The sequence below is a fragment of the Equus quagga genome, chromosome 15, assembly GCF_021613505.1.
Source record: "Equus quagga isolate Etosha38 chromosome 15, UCLA_HA_Equagga_1.0, whole genome shotgun sequence".
NCBI lineage: Eukaryota > Metazoa > Chordata > Mammalia > Perissodactyla > Equidae > Equus > Equus quagga.
This window is the reverse complement of record NC_060281.1, coordinates 91,097,899-91,115,522: the sequence shown is the minus strand read 5'-3', so window position 1 is coordinate 91,115,522 and position 17,624 is coordinate 91,097,899. Positions and strand designations below refer to the sequence as shown.

The 17,624-nt window shown below is 49.3% G+C and overlaps 1 protein-coding gene across 1 annotated transcript; it reads right to left on the bottom strand.

The window, feature by feature from the left end:
* Positions 1 to 2,621: 2,621 nt before the first annotated feature.
* Positions 2,622 to 5,281, bottom strand: LOC124227213 (cationic amino acid transporter 4-like). The gene is given in 5 exon segments (XM_046641061.1): positions 2,622 to 2,681; positions 2,683 to 2,795; positions 2,895 to 3,003; positions 3,258 to 3,832; positions 4,300 to 5,281. Coding segments are annotated over 5 exon segments (1,839 nt in total).
* Between the last annotated feature and the right edge of the window lie 12,343 nt (positions 5,282 to 17,624).

The window sequence follows — 17,624 nt, the reverse complement described above, 5'->3', positions numbered from 1 at the left end:
TTCCTGAGGCCTGTAGCCTTCCTTTGCTGGTTGGGGCAGGGGACTGGAAAGCTTGGGGCTCAACCTTGGGGACTCATGGCTGTAGCCCTGGCAGGACCAGGGCAGGGGTGGGGGAGAATTCCACCCTTCAGCTCCTAGGCAGCTTGTCCCTCCCCCAGCTCTGGCCTCAGCAGGTGCTGCCTGGGGACCACAGAAGCCAGTTTTGTGTAGAGACTGCAGGGAACAGATGCAAGGCCCTGGTCCAGTGGGGCTCTGGCTGGGTCTGGGGCTGGAGACACTCTCCCAGGCTCCATCTCCAGTGTTCCCAGCAGGTCCCCGCTCTCCAGCTGTCCACCATGCTGGCTGTGGTCATCTCCGGCCCTGCCTGGCTCCCAGCCCTCCTCCCCCTGCCGGCACCCCCCTCACAGGTAGAGCCCCTGCCCTCTCAGCTGCCCCACTGTGCAGCCAGAGGCCAAGACCAGGAAGAAGGCAGCCTGACAAGAGGAGCTGTGGCAGCTGCTCTGTGCTGGGTTCCCAGGGCAGGGCCCCTCCCAGCTCTGGGCCTCATCCATGGAGTGAGGAGTGTGGTGGGCAGATGCTCCAACCCCCTAGGACCCCAGGCAAGGGCAGAGGACCCCTTGGGCCCCTACCTGCTCAGCTGATGAGCACCAGCCCCATCCTGGGGGCAGCCCTGGGACTGTGGAGGGCTGGGATGGGGGAGGGGCATGGGACTGAGCAGGTGGGTCTGGCGTCCTTTGGGACCCTCTGCCTCTCTCCTAGGTGACACCAGCCAAACATCCTAAAACCTGCTCACCGGGCTCCTGGGAGCCATGGAGTGGGGAGGCTGGACATCTGGACACATGTCATTGCTGCCCAAGGTCACACTGAGAATGTGTCTGTGCAGCTGCCCACCCCAGCCTGAGGCAACTGCACGAGGACCATGATTTGATCTAGACCCCAGGTAGAGCCAGGGGCTGGATAGAATGTCCTTAACAAAGGACATGGAAGACCCAGCAGGCTGGCTTGGTTCAGGCTCTGGAATCCCCCTGGGGGCCTGAGTCCTGCCTGCTGGAGAATTTCCCCATGTCCCAGGTCCACGGTCAGGAGGGGAGGGACAGGACTGCAGGAGCCAAGCCCTCTCTGGGTCCCAGGGAGGGGCAGGGTTTGGGGTACCCACCCCAGGGAGACAAGGGGCTGCCTCCTCATGGGTCCCTGGTGAGAAGGGCCGTGCTGGCAGCTTGCTGGTGCAGCGACATGGGCCAGGCTGGGGAGGGGAGGCCTGGTGCTCAGGCTGGGCAGCATCTGGAATCATCTGGCATCTGGAACATCAGCAAAGCCTCGGGGTCCCTGCTGCCACTCACCCCCAGGGCAGTGTCTGTGGGAGGTGGGTTCAGAAGGGCTGGGTTGAGAGGTCAAGGTCCTGAAGCCCGGTGCTTGGAGGGGAGTCACGTGTCCCTGCTTGTCCTTGGGGCCCAGAGGAAGTGATGTTGAGGCTGCAGAGAGTGGAGGAGTAAAGCTGCCAAAGCCAGCGGCTTCCTTTTTGGTCCTCACAAGCAGGAACCGGGAGGAGGAGGCGTCTATGGTAGACGGAGCATGGTCCTGGGGAGGCCACGGGGCTTGCAGAGTGTGTCTGGGGACCCCCAAGGACTGGCTCCCCACCACCAGGTAGGCTCAAGGTCCCTAGAGCAGGCCCAGGCACTTGTGCACCCACCTGCCTGCATGTGTCCCATCCGAGGCTTTGTCACAAAGCTCTGAGGGGGCAGCAGGGAGAGAGGCTGCTGGAAGCTGCAGGCAGCCCTGGGCTGGGAAACAGCTGCTGCCTCAGTCTGCATGTGGGTGCATGCCCAGGGGACCGTGTGGGCCATGTGGGCCTGTGCCTGAGAGATGCCTGTGCCCAGGCAGGGGGGCCACTCCATCTGGGGCAGGCCTCAAGACATGCCCTGCTCTCTGTGAGCACTGGGAAACAGAGGGAACCCAAGGACTCCACTGCCCTTTCTAGTGGGCCTCAATGGGGTCCAGGCTCTGCTATCTGGATCCGTCCCTGAGGGGACATGTGGGGAGGCTGTGAGGGAGTCTGGCCCAGCTCTGTCAGGGACCCCACTGTGCCTGGTGTGTGTAGCTCACCTCTGAGCTGGGCAGAGGGCAGTGGCCTGAGGGCAGGACCCTGGGATCCCGGCCTGGCCTTGTCCCTGACTCAGAGCTGTCCCAGGCCTGGCACCTCGCCCTTATGGAACCTCAGCACCTTTGCTGTGGATTGGGGACAATTGTCTGGTTACAGGGGCATGTGAGGACTCAGTGACACATTGAACACCACAGTGGACACAGCAGCAGGCCACATGTCAGGCCGAGCCGTTATTATTGTGGGTCCCTGGGACTCGAGGCTCTTCCCTGCCTGCCCTACTCCACCTGTCCAGGTAGCCGGACTTGGTCATAAACTGGAAGGTGCTGGGCAAAGAGTCCACCACACCAGTGCTGGCCATGGCCCACTCCCAAAGACTTGAAGCTCAGCACCTGGGCTGAGGTTCTGAGGACGCCCCGGCATGGGCAGACCTGCAAACCTGAGCTGCCCTGCATAGAAGGTGCTGCCAGGACCTCTGGGTTCCCAAGGAGGTGGGGTAAGGCATCTGGGCCCCCAGTGGTCCTCATAGACTGGTGGGCTGCTCCATGCAACTGGACTCCTGGTCCGGTGCCTGGTTGGGGGCGCTGCAGGGCCAGCACCATCTCCTCCAGGCTGCTGTTTGGGGCAGTCAACCCCATGTGTTCCCGCTAGCTCTCCTTGCTGTGCCTGATGCCGTAGCCAAAATACACCATGAGTCCTGCAAGGGTGGCACAAGCTTGAGGGATAGGTCCCAGCCCTCTTCCTTGCTTGCCCTCCCACTGCAGGCTGCCAGGGTCCCAGCCTGGCCCCCACTCACCGATCAGCAACCAGATGGAGAAGCACAGCCAGGTCAGGTAGCTCAGCTTCAGCATGAGGAAGATGTTGAGGAGGATGCTCAGGGCAGGAGTCAGGGGCACCAAGGGAACCTGAGGGGACAAGGGCAGGGCTGGGCTGCAGGGAAGGCCTGCTGACCTAGGGTCGGATTTCTTAGGAGTCCATAGAGCCCTTCTCTGCCTCTGGAGATTCCGGAGACAAGGGCCCACCCAGCATGCAGAGAGAGGGGTGTGGGGCACTGGTCTCCCCCACCCTGAGGCCCTGGTGCATCCTGCCACGACAGAGGAGGAAGGGGCAAAGGGAGCCGGCTGGGCTGAGCATGGTGGGTGCTGGCTGGTGGAAGTACCTGAAAGGTGTCCTGCTGTTTCTCTTGCTGGTGGGCCCCTAGGACGAGGAGACTGAGCAGAAATGTGACGGAGCTGAGAAGGAGCAGCATGGTGTAGCCCCAGGTTGGGAGGTTCAGGGCCGAGTCTCCAAAGGCCAGCACACAGTCCAGAGTGATGGCCGAGGCCACCAGGACACCGAGGGCCCAAGCCACAGCGGCTCCGGGTCTGCACCCACCCAGGAAGCTGAGGTAGGGTCTCAGGGCTGATCGCAGCTGTCCAGGCTCAGGGGTTGAGGCCTGCTCTTGGTCCTGGGAGCTGGATGTTGAGGGCTTTTGGAAACGTAGCACGAGAACGCTGATGGCCACGAAGGAATAGGCAAAAAGTACACCGATGGAGTGGAAGTGAACCAGTGCCTCCAGGTCTAGCAGCAGCACCAGGAAAAGCATGAGTATCCCGAACACCAGGATGCTCACCACGGGCGCCTTCGTTCGGCAGTACAGGTGGGCAAACACCTGGAAGAAGAGCCCATCGGCAGCCATGGCAGAGATGATTTGTTGCAGGGAAAAGAGGCTGCTGAGCAGGACAGTATTGATGGCTGTGACAGAGGATGGGAGACTGGTTAGCATCATGCACAGGCATACCAGGGGCCGCTGCCAGGGGGCCAAGACATGGGTGGCCCCTTGGGAACATGGGCATGAGTTTGTCTTGGCTCTGAGAGAGACCCCGAGTGTGTGTGGGTGCCAGATTGTTCCCCCTCACCACCCAGGAATGGGACGCCCCAGTTTAGTTGACATACCCACTGGAGAATCTGATAAGGGTTGAGTCCCTCTGCCTGGAAGGATCTGGAAGCACATGCCCAGAACTGACATTCTATCAACAACTGGGAGGGGGAGTGAGTAGGTCTCTTCCCACAAGCCTGGCTGGAGAGTCTAATCATTAGCACCTTCCTGGGCCCAGGATGCAACTGGGAGCACAGGCCCAGATGCAGATGTGTTCCCTGGAGGCTTAGGGCAGTGCCCCACCACTGTGTCCCCTCCCACATTGCCCAGATGGGCTCCTTACCGCAGATTGCACAAGCTGCCACGATGAAGCCTGCCCAGCTATAGCCCCGCTGGTAGAAGGCATCAGCGAGTGCCCAGTTAGGGTCCAGGTTTTGCCAGGGTACCATGAGGGTGAGCACAGTGGAGACGAGGATGTAGGCACCAGCCGCCAGGCCAAGCGAGATGGCAATGGCCATAGGCACTGCTTGCTTCGGGTTCTGGGCCTCTTCACTGGAGGCAGCAATGACATCAAAACCCACGAAGGCACAGAAGCAGGTGGCAGTGCCAGCCATGATGCCGGCAAAGCCGAAGGGTGCAAAGCCGCCCTCCTCAGCACTCCAGTTGTGTGGGCGGGCCAGGACAAACCCCAGGATGATGATGAAGAGGATGACGACCAGGTTGATGCCAGAGAAGGTGTGCTTGAGCCAGGAAGAGACACGGCCTCCACAGGAGATGAATGTGGAGGCCAAAACTATGATGCCAGCAGCCAAGAAGTCTGGGTACTGGGCCAGGAAGGGCACCTGCCAGATGCCCACATGGGCCTCGGTGAAGCTGCTGATGCTGCGGCTGAAGATGGCATCCAGGTAGCCACTGCAGGCACGGGCCACAGCGGCACCAGCAGTGAGGTACTCTAAGAGCACATTCCAGCCGACGAGGAAGGCCCACAGCTCACCCATGGATATGTAGGTGAACAGGTAGGCAGAGCCTGTGCGGGGCACACGTGCCCCAAACTCTGCATAACATAGGGCTGCCAGCAGGGAGGCCATGGCAGCCATGCCAAAGGATATGAGCACTGCTGGGCCAGCCAGCTTCTTGGCCACAAAACCTGTGAGCACGTAGAGGCCTGAGCCCACCATGCCACCCACACCCAGCAGAGTCAGGTCCAGTGTGGTCAGGAGGCGCCGCGGCGGTGTCTCCCTGCGGGACTCCTCCAGTGTCTTCAGCCGGTTCAGCTTCTGGCAGAAGGGCACCAGGCTGGCAGTGCTGGGCAGCCCCCAGGCCATGGTGGGCAGCTGAGACGAGCACCAACCCACCTGCCGGCACCTACAAGAGCCAAAGGGGAATGACAGGCTGCCCTGGGTCCTGACCAGCCTTCAGTCCTTGCTCTGACCCTGCCCTGGGGACCCAAACCTGGAACCACTGGCAACTGCAGGGCTGGATGAGGCAGGCTGAGGGCCTGGCAGCAGGGTGGGCAGGAGGCCACAGGGAAGCATGGGGATCCCTTTGGCCTGCCAGTTGGACAAGGGAGGGAGCCTGGTGGAGGCAGACTTCAGCATGTTTGGGAGGGGCCCTATGCGTGGGGAGGGGGTAACCCCAGGCATCGCAGCCAGAAGTCCCTCTAGTTGTCTGGGATCTGAGAGCAGGGTGAAACCTGAGGCTTTCCCAAGGCTGGGCCAGGCCTCTAAGATCCCTAACAGCAGCAATTCTGTGGCCCTGGAATCTGCCCAGGCAGCCACTTGGCCTCAAACAGCTGTGTTTACTCCCTCATCCCGTTTGTTGGGCTGGTGGACCAGTGCACCCTGCCTGCAGTGGGGGGGTGCCCTGGACCCTGTGCTGGAAGCCAAGGCCACACATGCAACCCCATGCGCTGACACATCACCGCCATGCCACGCCCCAGAGTCAGTTCCACCGTGCCCCTGTCTCCAGGTACCAATGCTTTCCCCTCCTCTGAGAATGAGTTCATCCCTGCAGGACATGTTGCAACTCACTTGCTGTCACCACTGCCACTGCTCTGTACACTGCCCTTGCCCACACCCCAGGGCACCAGATCCAGCCCTGGGCACTGCCTTGTGGTCACACATGCACTCAGCCCACCCTGCCTACACCTCACAGCATCAAGACCAGAACTCCCCAGGTTCTGGGGAAGCCCTATGACTGTGCCCAGTTCACAGATGAGGAAGCTCAGGCCTCCAGGTAACTGACTAGCGCAGGTCACCAGGGTGGTCTGAGGATGCTGGTGAAGGTTAAGGTCCAGGTATGGGGAGGGGCTCTGGAGCCCACCTGCTTTCCACTGCTGCAGATGCCCTCCTTGACCCCTCATCCCAACACAAGGACTCTACCAGAGGGGCACTATCCAGGCCCCTCGACCCTGGGAGGTGTGGGGGCGGCGGGAGTCAGGCAAGACGCTGGTAAGATGAGGGTCTGAATGTGGCTGAGAGGCCCTGGGCAGTCCCTGACCTCTGGCACAATGGGATGGCAGTAAGCCACCCTCACCCACTGACGAGGGAGTGCCCACCTGTGGGGAGGGTTCTGTGAATTGGCAGAACTTGTGCTGGCTGTTCTGAGCTTCTAGCTACAGACAGTGTCCTGAAAGGAGGCAAGCAGACCCCGGGGGGTCACCTCCAGCCCTCCAGCTTGGGGCACCCCTAGGCCCCCTCAGACATCAATGGCAGCCCCTCCCAGCCCAAGAGCACCTGTCAAGCCTGGAGGACCTTGGGGACCCAAACAACATTTCTCCATTCATGGATATCTGTGAGAGGTGTCATGGACTGAGCATCTGCTCCATGCTAATCCCTGCATCACAGGGACACATCACATCTCATCACGTGACCATCACAAACCCCCCTCAGGCTTATTTATTCCTGGGGCTGAGGGGTCTTTGTCCTTCTGCTCTTCCCACTTTGAAAGTGGAAAGGCTGGTGTCACAGGGTGTGAACTTGTTTACAGCAAAATGAGGACAATCCATCCAAGCAAAGCAAAACCAAAACAGTTATCCTCTTACCCAGAACTCTCTCCATGTTGTCAGGCTTCTATGTGGTTTGTGGAATAGGACATTAGGGGCACCTGCAGGCTGTCTGGCTCAGCGGGCTGGTGACAGGGTGGTGGACTCCCAGCCAAGAGAGTGCCACTTGGAGCACTCTGCCTTAGCCAGCCCCTTGCTCCCTTCTGGTATTTGGCTGATGTTGTCTTGAGGAGCTTCTCAGATGGGCTCCCACTTCCTGCAGGGGTGACCCCTCCCGCACCTCGCTCCTGTGAGGCCTAAACATAACTGAGCAGAGTTCCTTGTTCTGAAACACCTTCACAGAAACCCAGAAAAATGCATTTCTAACCAAGAGTCTTGGACAGTTTTGCAACAGGAGCTCCCCCAAGGCCTACCAATGACCACCTGAAAGCTTTTGTAGGGTTTCAGAGCACTGACTTTTTATCTACCCAGAGAGGGGTTCTCACCATGCTCCCCTTCACATCCATCAATATCCAATAGACATTTGTGGTCAAGCATGATTGACGCAGTAAACTAAACTTCCAGGGACATGGCTGGGCCAAGTGCTGGACCCCACTAAGCAAGGCAATTAGACAGACCAACATATGAAGATGCAGTGAAGAGAAAGCACCAAAACTACAAGAAAAAGAAGAGAGAGCACTTCCCAACACATCCTACAAAGCCTGGAGCACCCAGACACCAAACTCAAAAAAGACATCACAAGAAAGAAAACTACAGAGCAACATCTTTTATGAATACAGATGCAGAATAGCTCAACTGAAGGCAAGCAAATCAAATCCAGCAACATGAAAAGGACCAAGTGGGATTTATCCCAGGAATGCAAGAGTGATTTAACACACGAAAGTCAATGGAATATGCCATACTAATAGACTAGATGACAAAAACCACATGATTGGCTCAACAGAAACAGGAAAAACTAGTCAATAGGCCTGGAATAGAAGGGACCACCCTCAAAATGATAAAGACCATCTATGAAAACCCCTTGGCTGCTGTACTCACTGGTGATAGACTGAAAGCTTTCCCTTTGCTCAGGAACAACATTGGGATGTCCTCTCCCCACTTGTATCCAACACTTTACTGGAGGCTCTGGTCATGGCAATTAGGTGAGAACATGAACTAAAAGGAATCCAGGTTGGAAAAGAAGAAGCAAAACTATCTCTAGCCTGAGATGACATGATCTTATGTAGAGAAAATCCTACAAACTACACACAATAAATATTGGAAGTAACGTACCAGTTCAGCAAAGGTGCAGGATACAAGATCAATATATGATCTACACAATCAATTGTATTTCTATACACTAGCAATGAACTATCCAGAAATGAAATTAAGAAAACAATTCTGCTTATATAGCATCAAAAAGAATAAATTTATGAGTGACCATACTTAGAATAAATTTTACAGAAGAAATGCAAAACTTGTACACTAAAACTACTAGAAATCTATGAAAAAAATTAAAGACCTAAATAAGTGGAAAGATATCCCACGTTCATGGACTGGAAATCTTAATATTGTAAAGATGGCAATACTCCCCAAATTTGTCTTCAGATTCAGTGCAATCCCTATCAAAATCCCAACTGCCTATTTTGCAGAAATTATCAAGCTGATCCAGAAATACATATGGAGATGTGTGAGACCCAGAATAGTCAAAACAATCTTGACAAATAACAAAGTTGGAGGACTTACACTTCATTTCTAAACTGACTACAAAGCTACAGGAATCAAGACTGTTTGTTACTGAAATAAGGATAGACATATATAGATCAATGGAATAGAATTGAGAGTCCTAAAATGTGGAAAATTAATTTTTAAAAGTTGGTGGCCAATTTAGGTTATGGTCAATTGGTTTTTAAAAAAACAGACTTTATGTTTCAAGGCAGTTTTGTGTTCACAAGAAAATTGAGCAGAAGGTTGAGTTTCCCCATACCCTTAGGCCCTACACAAGCACAGCCTCCTCGACTATCAACATCCCCCACCAGATTGGTACATTTGTTATAATTGGTGAACCTACATTGACACATCGTTATCACCTAAATCCTATGGTTTACACTAAGGTTCACTCTTGGTGGTGTACATTCCATGGTTTTGACAAATGTATAATGACGTGTACACACTATTACAGTAAGCTCTAAGAATCCTCTGTGCTTCAGCTATTCATCCCTCCCTCCCCACTAACCCCTGGAAACCACTGATCTCACTGTCTCCACAGTTTGGCCTTTCCAGAAGGTCATATAATGGGAATCAAGTGATACAGTATGTAGGCTTTTCAGATTGGCCTTTTTCCTTAGTAATATGAATTTAAGGTTGTTTTATGTCTTATCATGGCTTGATAGTTCCTTTATTTTTAGCACTTTGTAATATTTCTTCTCTGGCTGGACCATAGTTTATTTATCTATCCACCTACTGAAGGGCATCTTGGTTGCTTCCAAGTTTTAGCAATTATGAATGAAGCTGCTGTCAACTTCCATGTATAGGTTTTTGTGTAGGCATAAATTTTCAACTAATTTGGGTAAATGCAAGGAATGTGGTTGCTGAATCCTATGGTAAAATTATGTTTAGTTTGTAAGAAACTGCCAAGATATTTTCCAAAATGGCTGTATCATATTGCTTTCCCACCAACGATGAATGAGTGTACCTGTCAGTCTGCATCTCCAGCAACATTTGGTGTCATCAATGTATTGGATTTTTGCCATTCTAACAGGTGTGTAGTGGTACATCATCACTGTTTAATTTACAATTCTCTAATGATGTAGGACATGGAGTATCTTTTCATAGGCTTATTCACCAACTGTATATCTTTTTTGGTGGGGTATCTGTTCAGATTTTTTACTCATTTTTAATTGAGTTGTTACTCTTCTTATTATTGATTTTTAATAGTTCTTTATTTTGGATAACAATCCTTTATCACATATGTCTTTTACAAATATTTTCTTCTAGTCTATGCCTTGTCTTCTCATTCTCTTGATGGCCAATTGATTTTTGACAAGAGACCCAAAACAACCCAATGGGGGAAACAATAGTCTTTTCAACATGCTATGCTGTAAAAATTGGACATCCAGATGCAAATGAATGAAGTCAGACTCCTACCTCACACCAGATGCAAAAACTAGCTCAAAGTGGATCAAAGAGCTAAATCTAAGAGCTGAAACTACACAGACAGACCTTGGGGATATTGCAGGTTCCATTCTAGATCACTACAATAAAATTAATGTCACAATAAAGTGAGTCACATGAATTTTTTTGTTTCCTAGTGCATATAAAAATTATGTTTACACTATACTGTAGTCTATTAAGCGTGCAAAGCATTATGTCTAACAAAAGGATGTACATACTTTATTAAAAGTATTTTATTGCTAAAAAATGCTAACCATCATCTGAGCCTTCAGTTACTTGTGATCTTTTTGCTGGTGGAGGATCGTATCTTGATGTTGATGGCTGCTGACTGATCAGGTTGGTGGTTGGTGAAGCTTGGGGTGACTGTGGCAAGTTCTTAAAATAAACTGACAATAAAGTTTGCCACATCGATTGACTCTTCCTTTCAAGAATAATTTCTCTGTAGCATGCAGTGCTATTTGATAGCATTTTACCTCACCCATGCTAGAACTTCTTTCAAAATTGGAGTCAGTCCTCTCAAACTCTGTCACTGCTTTATCAACTAAGACTATGTAATATTCTAAATCTTTTGTTCTCATTTCAAGAATCTTTGTAGCTTCTTCATCAGGAGTAGGTTCCATCTCAAGAAAACACTTTCTTTGCTTATCCATAAGAAGCAACTCCTCATCTGTTAAAGTTTTGTCATGAGATTGCAGCAATTCAGTCATATCTTAGGCTCCACTTCTGATTCTAGTTCTCTTGCTATTCCCACCACAGCTGCAGTTACTTCCTCCACTGAAGTCTTCAACCTCTCAAAGTCATCCATGAGGGTTGGAATCAACCTCTTCCAAACTCCTATTAAGGTTGATATTTTGACCTCTTCCCATGAATCATGAATGTTCTTAATGGCGTATAGAATGGTGAATCCTTTCCAGAAGGTTTTCAATTTACTTTGCTCAGATCCATCAGAGGAATCACTGTCTATAGGAGCTATAGCTTTAGGAAATGTATTTCTTAAATAATAAGACTTGAAAGTCAAAATTACTCCTTGATCCATGATCAAAATGACTGCTCAGATCCTGCAGAAGGGATGTTTTGCTAACATGCATGAAAACAGCATCAATCTTGTACATGTAGAGAGAGAGCTCTAAGACAACCAGGCACATTGTCAATGAGCAGCAATATTTTGGAAGGAGTCTTTTTTTCTCAGCAGTAGGTCTCAACAATGGGCTGAAGATATTCAATAAACCATGCTGTAAACAGATGTGCTGACATCCAGGCTTTGTTGTTCCATTTATGGAGCACAGGCAGAGTAGATTCAGCACAATTCTTAAGGGCCCTAGGATTTTCAGAATGGTAAAGGAGCAATGGCTTCACCTTCAGCCACCCACTGCATTAGCCCCTAACAAGAGAGTCAGCCTGTCCTTTGAAGCTTTGAAGCCAGGCATTGGCTTCTCCTCTCTAGCAATGAAAGTCTTAGATGGCATCTTCTTCTAATATAAGGTTATTTCATCTACACTGAAAATCTGTTGTTTAGAGTAGCCACCTTCATTAATGATCTTAGCTAGACCTTCTGGAGAACTTGCTGCAGCTCCTACATCAGACTCGCTGCTTCCCTTTGCACTTTTATGTTATGAAAACAGCTTCTTTCCTTAAATCTCATGAACCAGCCTCTGCTAGCTTCAGCCTTTTCTTCTGCAGCTTCCTCACCTCTCTCAGGCTTCCTAGAATTGAAGAGAGGGCCTTGCTCTGGATTAGGCTTTGGCTTAAGGGAATATTGTGGCTGGTTTGATCTTCCACCCAGGCCACTAAAACTTTCTCCATATCAGCAATACGACTGTTTCACTTTCTTATTATTTGTGTGTTCACTGGAGTAGCACTTTTAATTTCCTTCAAGAGCTTTTCCTTTGCATTCACAGCTTGGTTAACTGTTTGTTGCAAGAGGTCCAGCTTTTGGCCTATCAAGGCTTTTGACGTGCCTTCCTCACTAAGCTTAATCATTTCCAGCTTTTGACTTAAAGTGAGAGATGTGTGACTCTTCCTTTCACTTGAACACTTAGAGGTCATTTTAGGGTTATTAATTGGCCTAATTTCAATATTGTATCTCAGGGAATAGGGAGGCCTGAGGAGAGGGTGAGAGATGGGGGAACAGAAAGTTGGTGGAGCAGTCAGAACACACACAACATTTATCAATTAAGTTTGCTGTCTTATATGAGTATAGTTTGTGGCGTCCTAAAACAATCACAATACTAACATCAAAGACCACTGATCACAGATCACCACAACAAATTTATCATGAAAAAGTTTGAGGGGCCAGCCCCGTGGATAAATGGTTAAGTTCACACACTCCACTTTGGCAGCCCAGTGTTCACCCGTTCAGATCCTGGGTGTGGACCTAGCATCACTCATCAGGACGTGCTGTGGAGGCATCCCACATAGAAGAACTAGGATGACTTCCAATGAGGATGTACAACTATGTACTGGGGCTTTGGTGGAGCTAACAGATGTTAGCTCAGGGCCAATCTTCTTTACAAAAAAAAAAAGTTTGAGACATTGCCAGAATTACTAAAATGTGACACGAAGATATGAGATGAGTAAATGATGTTGTAAAAAATCATTCTGATAGACTTATTTGATGTGAGGTTGCCACAAATCTTTGACAGGGTTTAGGGCAAGCCATTCCAAAGGTGCCATTCCAGTATGCAGATTATTTTGAACCAAAGACAAAGCTCAGAAGACTCTGGAGAAACATTTGACCTTCCCTCAAATTGTCAAATAGAATTTGAGATAGAAGGGCCTGTCCCAGGAAGGGCTCTTACATGGATAATTCTAGGTGTGGTGGGCAGGAAGGCATCTAGCAAGGACCATTTTATCAAAAGATCTCTTTTGAGTCCCGTTGTCTGTAGATGAGACAATGCAAACATTCATTTACCACATATGAACATTTTTCATCTTCCCGGACATTTCCTTCTCCCCATTGAAGTCCCAGACCTCCACCTCCCTCTCTTTAGTCCAGAAGGACATATACACCTCATTTTGCCTGACTGTCTTTGGAATTCTTCATGCTCTTGTGAATTCCCCATGTACATGTATTAAACTTTGTCTGATTTTCTCTTGCTAACCTGCCTTATGTCGTTTTAATTCTTTGACCAGCCATAAGAACCTTAAGGAAAAGGGGGGAATTCTCTGTCTTCCCCTGCAGTTTTGGCACAGCTGGCAGGATCCCCACTGGCTGGCAAGCTGCCTTCTCTGGCTGGAAGGACTGCTTTCTCCCTAGTACCGTGGCAGAGGAGGAGATCCTGGGTCACCTGATGAAGGCTCGTAAGAGGGGAGATTCTGACCACATCAGCTTCCTGGAATCTCTATCTGTTGATAGTGGAGAAAGTGGAGAAAGCAGTAAGGATTCTTTTCTCTCTTTCTAAATTTAGATTGGCAGGAGAAATTATTTAGGAAACTAGTTTCTTGTGCTTCTTAGTGACTCTGGTAAATTTGGTGCAGTACTCCTGGCTTTGTTGATGCATTTCCTCCCAGAGACGATCACTGTATTTTTTCTTTTTGTCTCTGTCTTTTTTGTTGCATGTCATAAGAAGGAAATACCTTAGGGTAGGGTGCTGGCATAGGCCCCTATAAGCCTGTTGTCTGGGCCAGCTTCACAGGCTGGTGAGTTTGCCATCTCACCAGATTGCCATCTGTTTAGACAAACTTTACTGTGGGTTCATATGCACATGAGGTATAAGTTCTTGCTCAGGGATATCTTGCAAGCCAAGAGGACACAATATTGGTGGGCATGGGATGAGCCTTTAAGAGCCATTAGGGTACTCTGTGCCTCAAGAAGACTCCCATGATAGGATAAGTTGGTCACAGAACAGGGTAGATGACAACAGGTCCCCTCCCAAACTCAAGAAAATTTCCATGCAATGAGGTACAATATAATATAACACACAATCCTCAACTTCATGGCCCATCCCTCCTAGGTGTCAGTTTGGCTCCAAGAGACCCAAGGCATAGCCAAAGCTGTTATAGGGCACATAAGGAAAAACACAAATGGATGCAGTTTTCCTTCCATCTTATTCTACATCCTGAGAACTTGGCTTTTTGACCAGTGAGAAGATTCTCCTTGGTCTCCACCATCCAGAAGGTGCATTTTCCATGGTGCACGTTGGTGGCCAAATAGACTGGGGTTCTGAGCACTCTCTGTCCAGCAGTGCCAAGCTCTCAGGGGAGTTTGTCATAAAGGGTCCAGTCCATAAAGGACTTTGTCATCTCAACATTCATTGCTTGTAAGTGCTTGGAAAATTCCATTCCAGTAGCACCTGCACAGTGTCACAGATTAGCGGATCTATGACAAGAAGTGTCCCATGCTCCCCTGGGAGACTGGACACTGTTTTCATGACACCATCCTTGCCGCCTGTACAAGGAAGCTCTTTACTCTCTCTGACTATTTTGGGGAGGGAACTTTTTGGATCATGGTGGCTACATCATCCATGCCCTCCCCAGGGATGCCTCCTGCATCCATGGTAGAGATTTATTCTCAGCTTGGAAATTTCTTTCCTTCAAAAGGCTCATTGGATTGAGTCACTATTGGGATAAATATACAAATGGAGATCCTCCTCAACGACGGCCAGATGATGGATCCTTTGAATTGGAAAAACTTCTGTATTTGAAAAATATTTTAGAGACTTCTCATCACAAGCAGCTGCCTTATTGGCATTCACAGGAAGATCAAAGTGAAAAGAAAACCACGTGGTCTCTACCTGTCCACTTTCCCTACATTTCCACTATGGGCTCTTTTTCAATCTGTGTCTTGCTCTCACTAACCCTCTCTTTCTCACCAGGTTGAGTACAGACCAAACACCCCCTTATGCCAGTTTACCAAACCCTGGCCACGCTAAGTAATCAGTCTGACTGTTGGCTATGTCAACAGCTAGAGAGCACAGAAGAACCTGAACTGGTCTCTGTTCCTGCTGATGTGAACACCTGGTGGACTAAGCACAGAAGAGGGATGAATGACAAGGTATGGTGTCCGTGACAAGGAAGACATCACTCTGCCTCTTCTCCTGGTGAGTCATGTGGGCCCCAGAAAACCTCTATAAATGCTCCAGGACTTCCTTGCTCAGATAAAGACAAAAGGTGAAAATTTTTCCCATTGTATTGAAAGCAAACATGACCCTGAACCCTTCCTAGGTGATTTGGACGGATTTTTGGGACACTCTCCCTGGTTTAACAAGTGAATCTAGGAAGCAAATTGCATAGGCTTTAAGTCAGTACAATAGCATCCATGCTGGGCTGTGAAGCAGCCATGCAGGACATCTTCAGCCTGTGTCGAAATGACCTTGCAGCCCCACACCTCATGACTGAAGACGCCAGCTGGACAGATCCACAGCAAGAAGAGGTACAGGTTTCACTCTCACATTTCCCAGCTGCATTTCTTAGAGACTGGGAATAATTAATGGCTGTGGCCCTTGTCTCTTTCCACACATAGATAACTTGTTTGATGTATAACCAAGAAATTCTTGTTTATGTTACCTTCAATGTAGAATCTAGAGAGAAGACCAGAGGCACTCTACCTCTTTTTTGTATATGACATCCATGAACTCTACTTGTAAATTTGTTTTTCTTTTCCTCTTTCCTCCATGTGCACTCTTTTGTGAGAGAGATATAAGCTGCACCTAAACTCATACCCTCGGACCAGTTCCTTCAGAGCACTCTGTGGAACTGTTTTCCTGGGGTTCATACTCCTCATGCTAATTATTGAATAAAGATCATCCAGACTCTTTATTTCAGTTAACAGAGATATTCCAGGATAATACTGCAGTCAAACTCTGCGTTTGATTCCACAGGTGACATCTTCAAACCTCTCAAAGAAACTGTAAGTGACTCTAACACTATTCCTTTTGGCACAAGCATTTGCCAAATCACCAAATTTTCTGGATACCTTACCAGATGCCCTTGTCCAGCTTGGGGTATTGCAGCTGCCCACATGGTTAAGCTGCCCAACACTTCAAACTACATATGGGTGGATCTAAACTCTGGACTCACATGGTCAGGTGACAGGACCGGGCTTTATAGCTGCCCGAATCAGACTGTAGGGCTCCTGTACTGGCTATTCTGCGTCTGTTCTGCTCTCCCAGATTGACAGGAACACATGGAAAATGGAGATGTTTAAGCACCAACAGTACCAGTGGCAAAGGGCTTGGACTACTCCAGACCCTGGGAACTACAGGTTCAGCTCTAACTTTGCCTGTAAACCAGACTGGTCTTTTTGTTTTATGTGGCAACAAAGTATAGGAAGGGTTCCCAGCTAATTGGTCAGGACGATGTGTTCTTGGATACCTGGCCCTTTCTGTCTCCAGATACTTCACCATAAATGCCAGCCACATTGCAAACTTGGGTTCCTTTGTTCATAAGATTGTGGCACATAAACACGCCAATTGAGAAATCATAGAGAATACAATTATGTATCAGAACTCCAAGTTCTTTTCAGCATTGAGAGTCTTATTCTCTTTCTTTGGAAATTATGAGTCGGAAAAGGCGATCTGAAATCTCTCTATGGTAATGGAACAAGAGTTCAACATCACCACGCAAACTTTGAAAATACTTCAGTCACAGATTAACAGCCTAGCCTCTGTGGTCCCCCACAATTGATGTGCTCTGGGCACAGTGACTGCTCAGCAAGGAGGAGCTTGTGCAATCATTGGTGAAAAATCTTGCTTTTATATGAACCAAACAGAGCAAGTAGTATCTAACATACATCTGTTAAAAGAGAAGATTCACATTTTCCATCAGATGAATGAAGCTCACCCATTTTATCGGACTGACTTATTCCCAGGATCAGGAACTGGTTTAATGGCATGTGAGGAGATGTGCACCGATCCTTTCTTTTTTGCTTGTTCATCCTCATTCTAATCTGTTCTTTCTCCCTTTTCCGGATTTCTTACTCTCACCAGCTAGTTATGCCAAGGAACTCAAGGGTGGGTTGGATATTTTAGCTGTTTTTCCAAATCGTTCTTTTTTCTTTTGTTATGTTAAGGAGATGCAACCACCAACCACCCTGAATCAGATCAAGCCTCACCACAAGAGCTACACCTATGACCTTTGCCTTATTTTTAATGCTAAGATCTCTCCAGAGGAGTTTAGGCCTTATTACCATAACCTGCAGTCCAGATGGAGGCATGTTTTCCAACTGAGCCTGTGCAAGTGAACACCCACCTCTCTCCTTTGAATATTCATTCCCATCCAAAATACATGTCCTTGCTTCCTTTTGTTCGGGGATGCCATGACTCTGGAAATGATTCCTCATGGTCTATTTGCCACAAACATACGTTACTTTGTGAGACAACTACTTCTGCTGTAGAGTCTGATTTAACTCATCAGGAAGGAACCCATTTCGGTTTTGGTAACATTACCACTTGTCTACTAACTCATTTTCTCTCTCCACAGTCACCAGCTCAGCTTTTAATATGTGAAACCCCCAGGGATGTTTCAGAGAAGGGAACTGATGGGGTTCAGGGCAGGTCACCCCAAGATGTGCC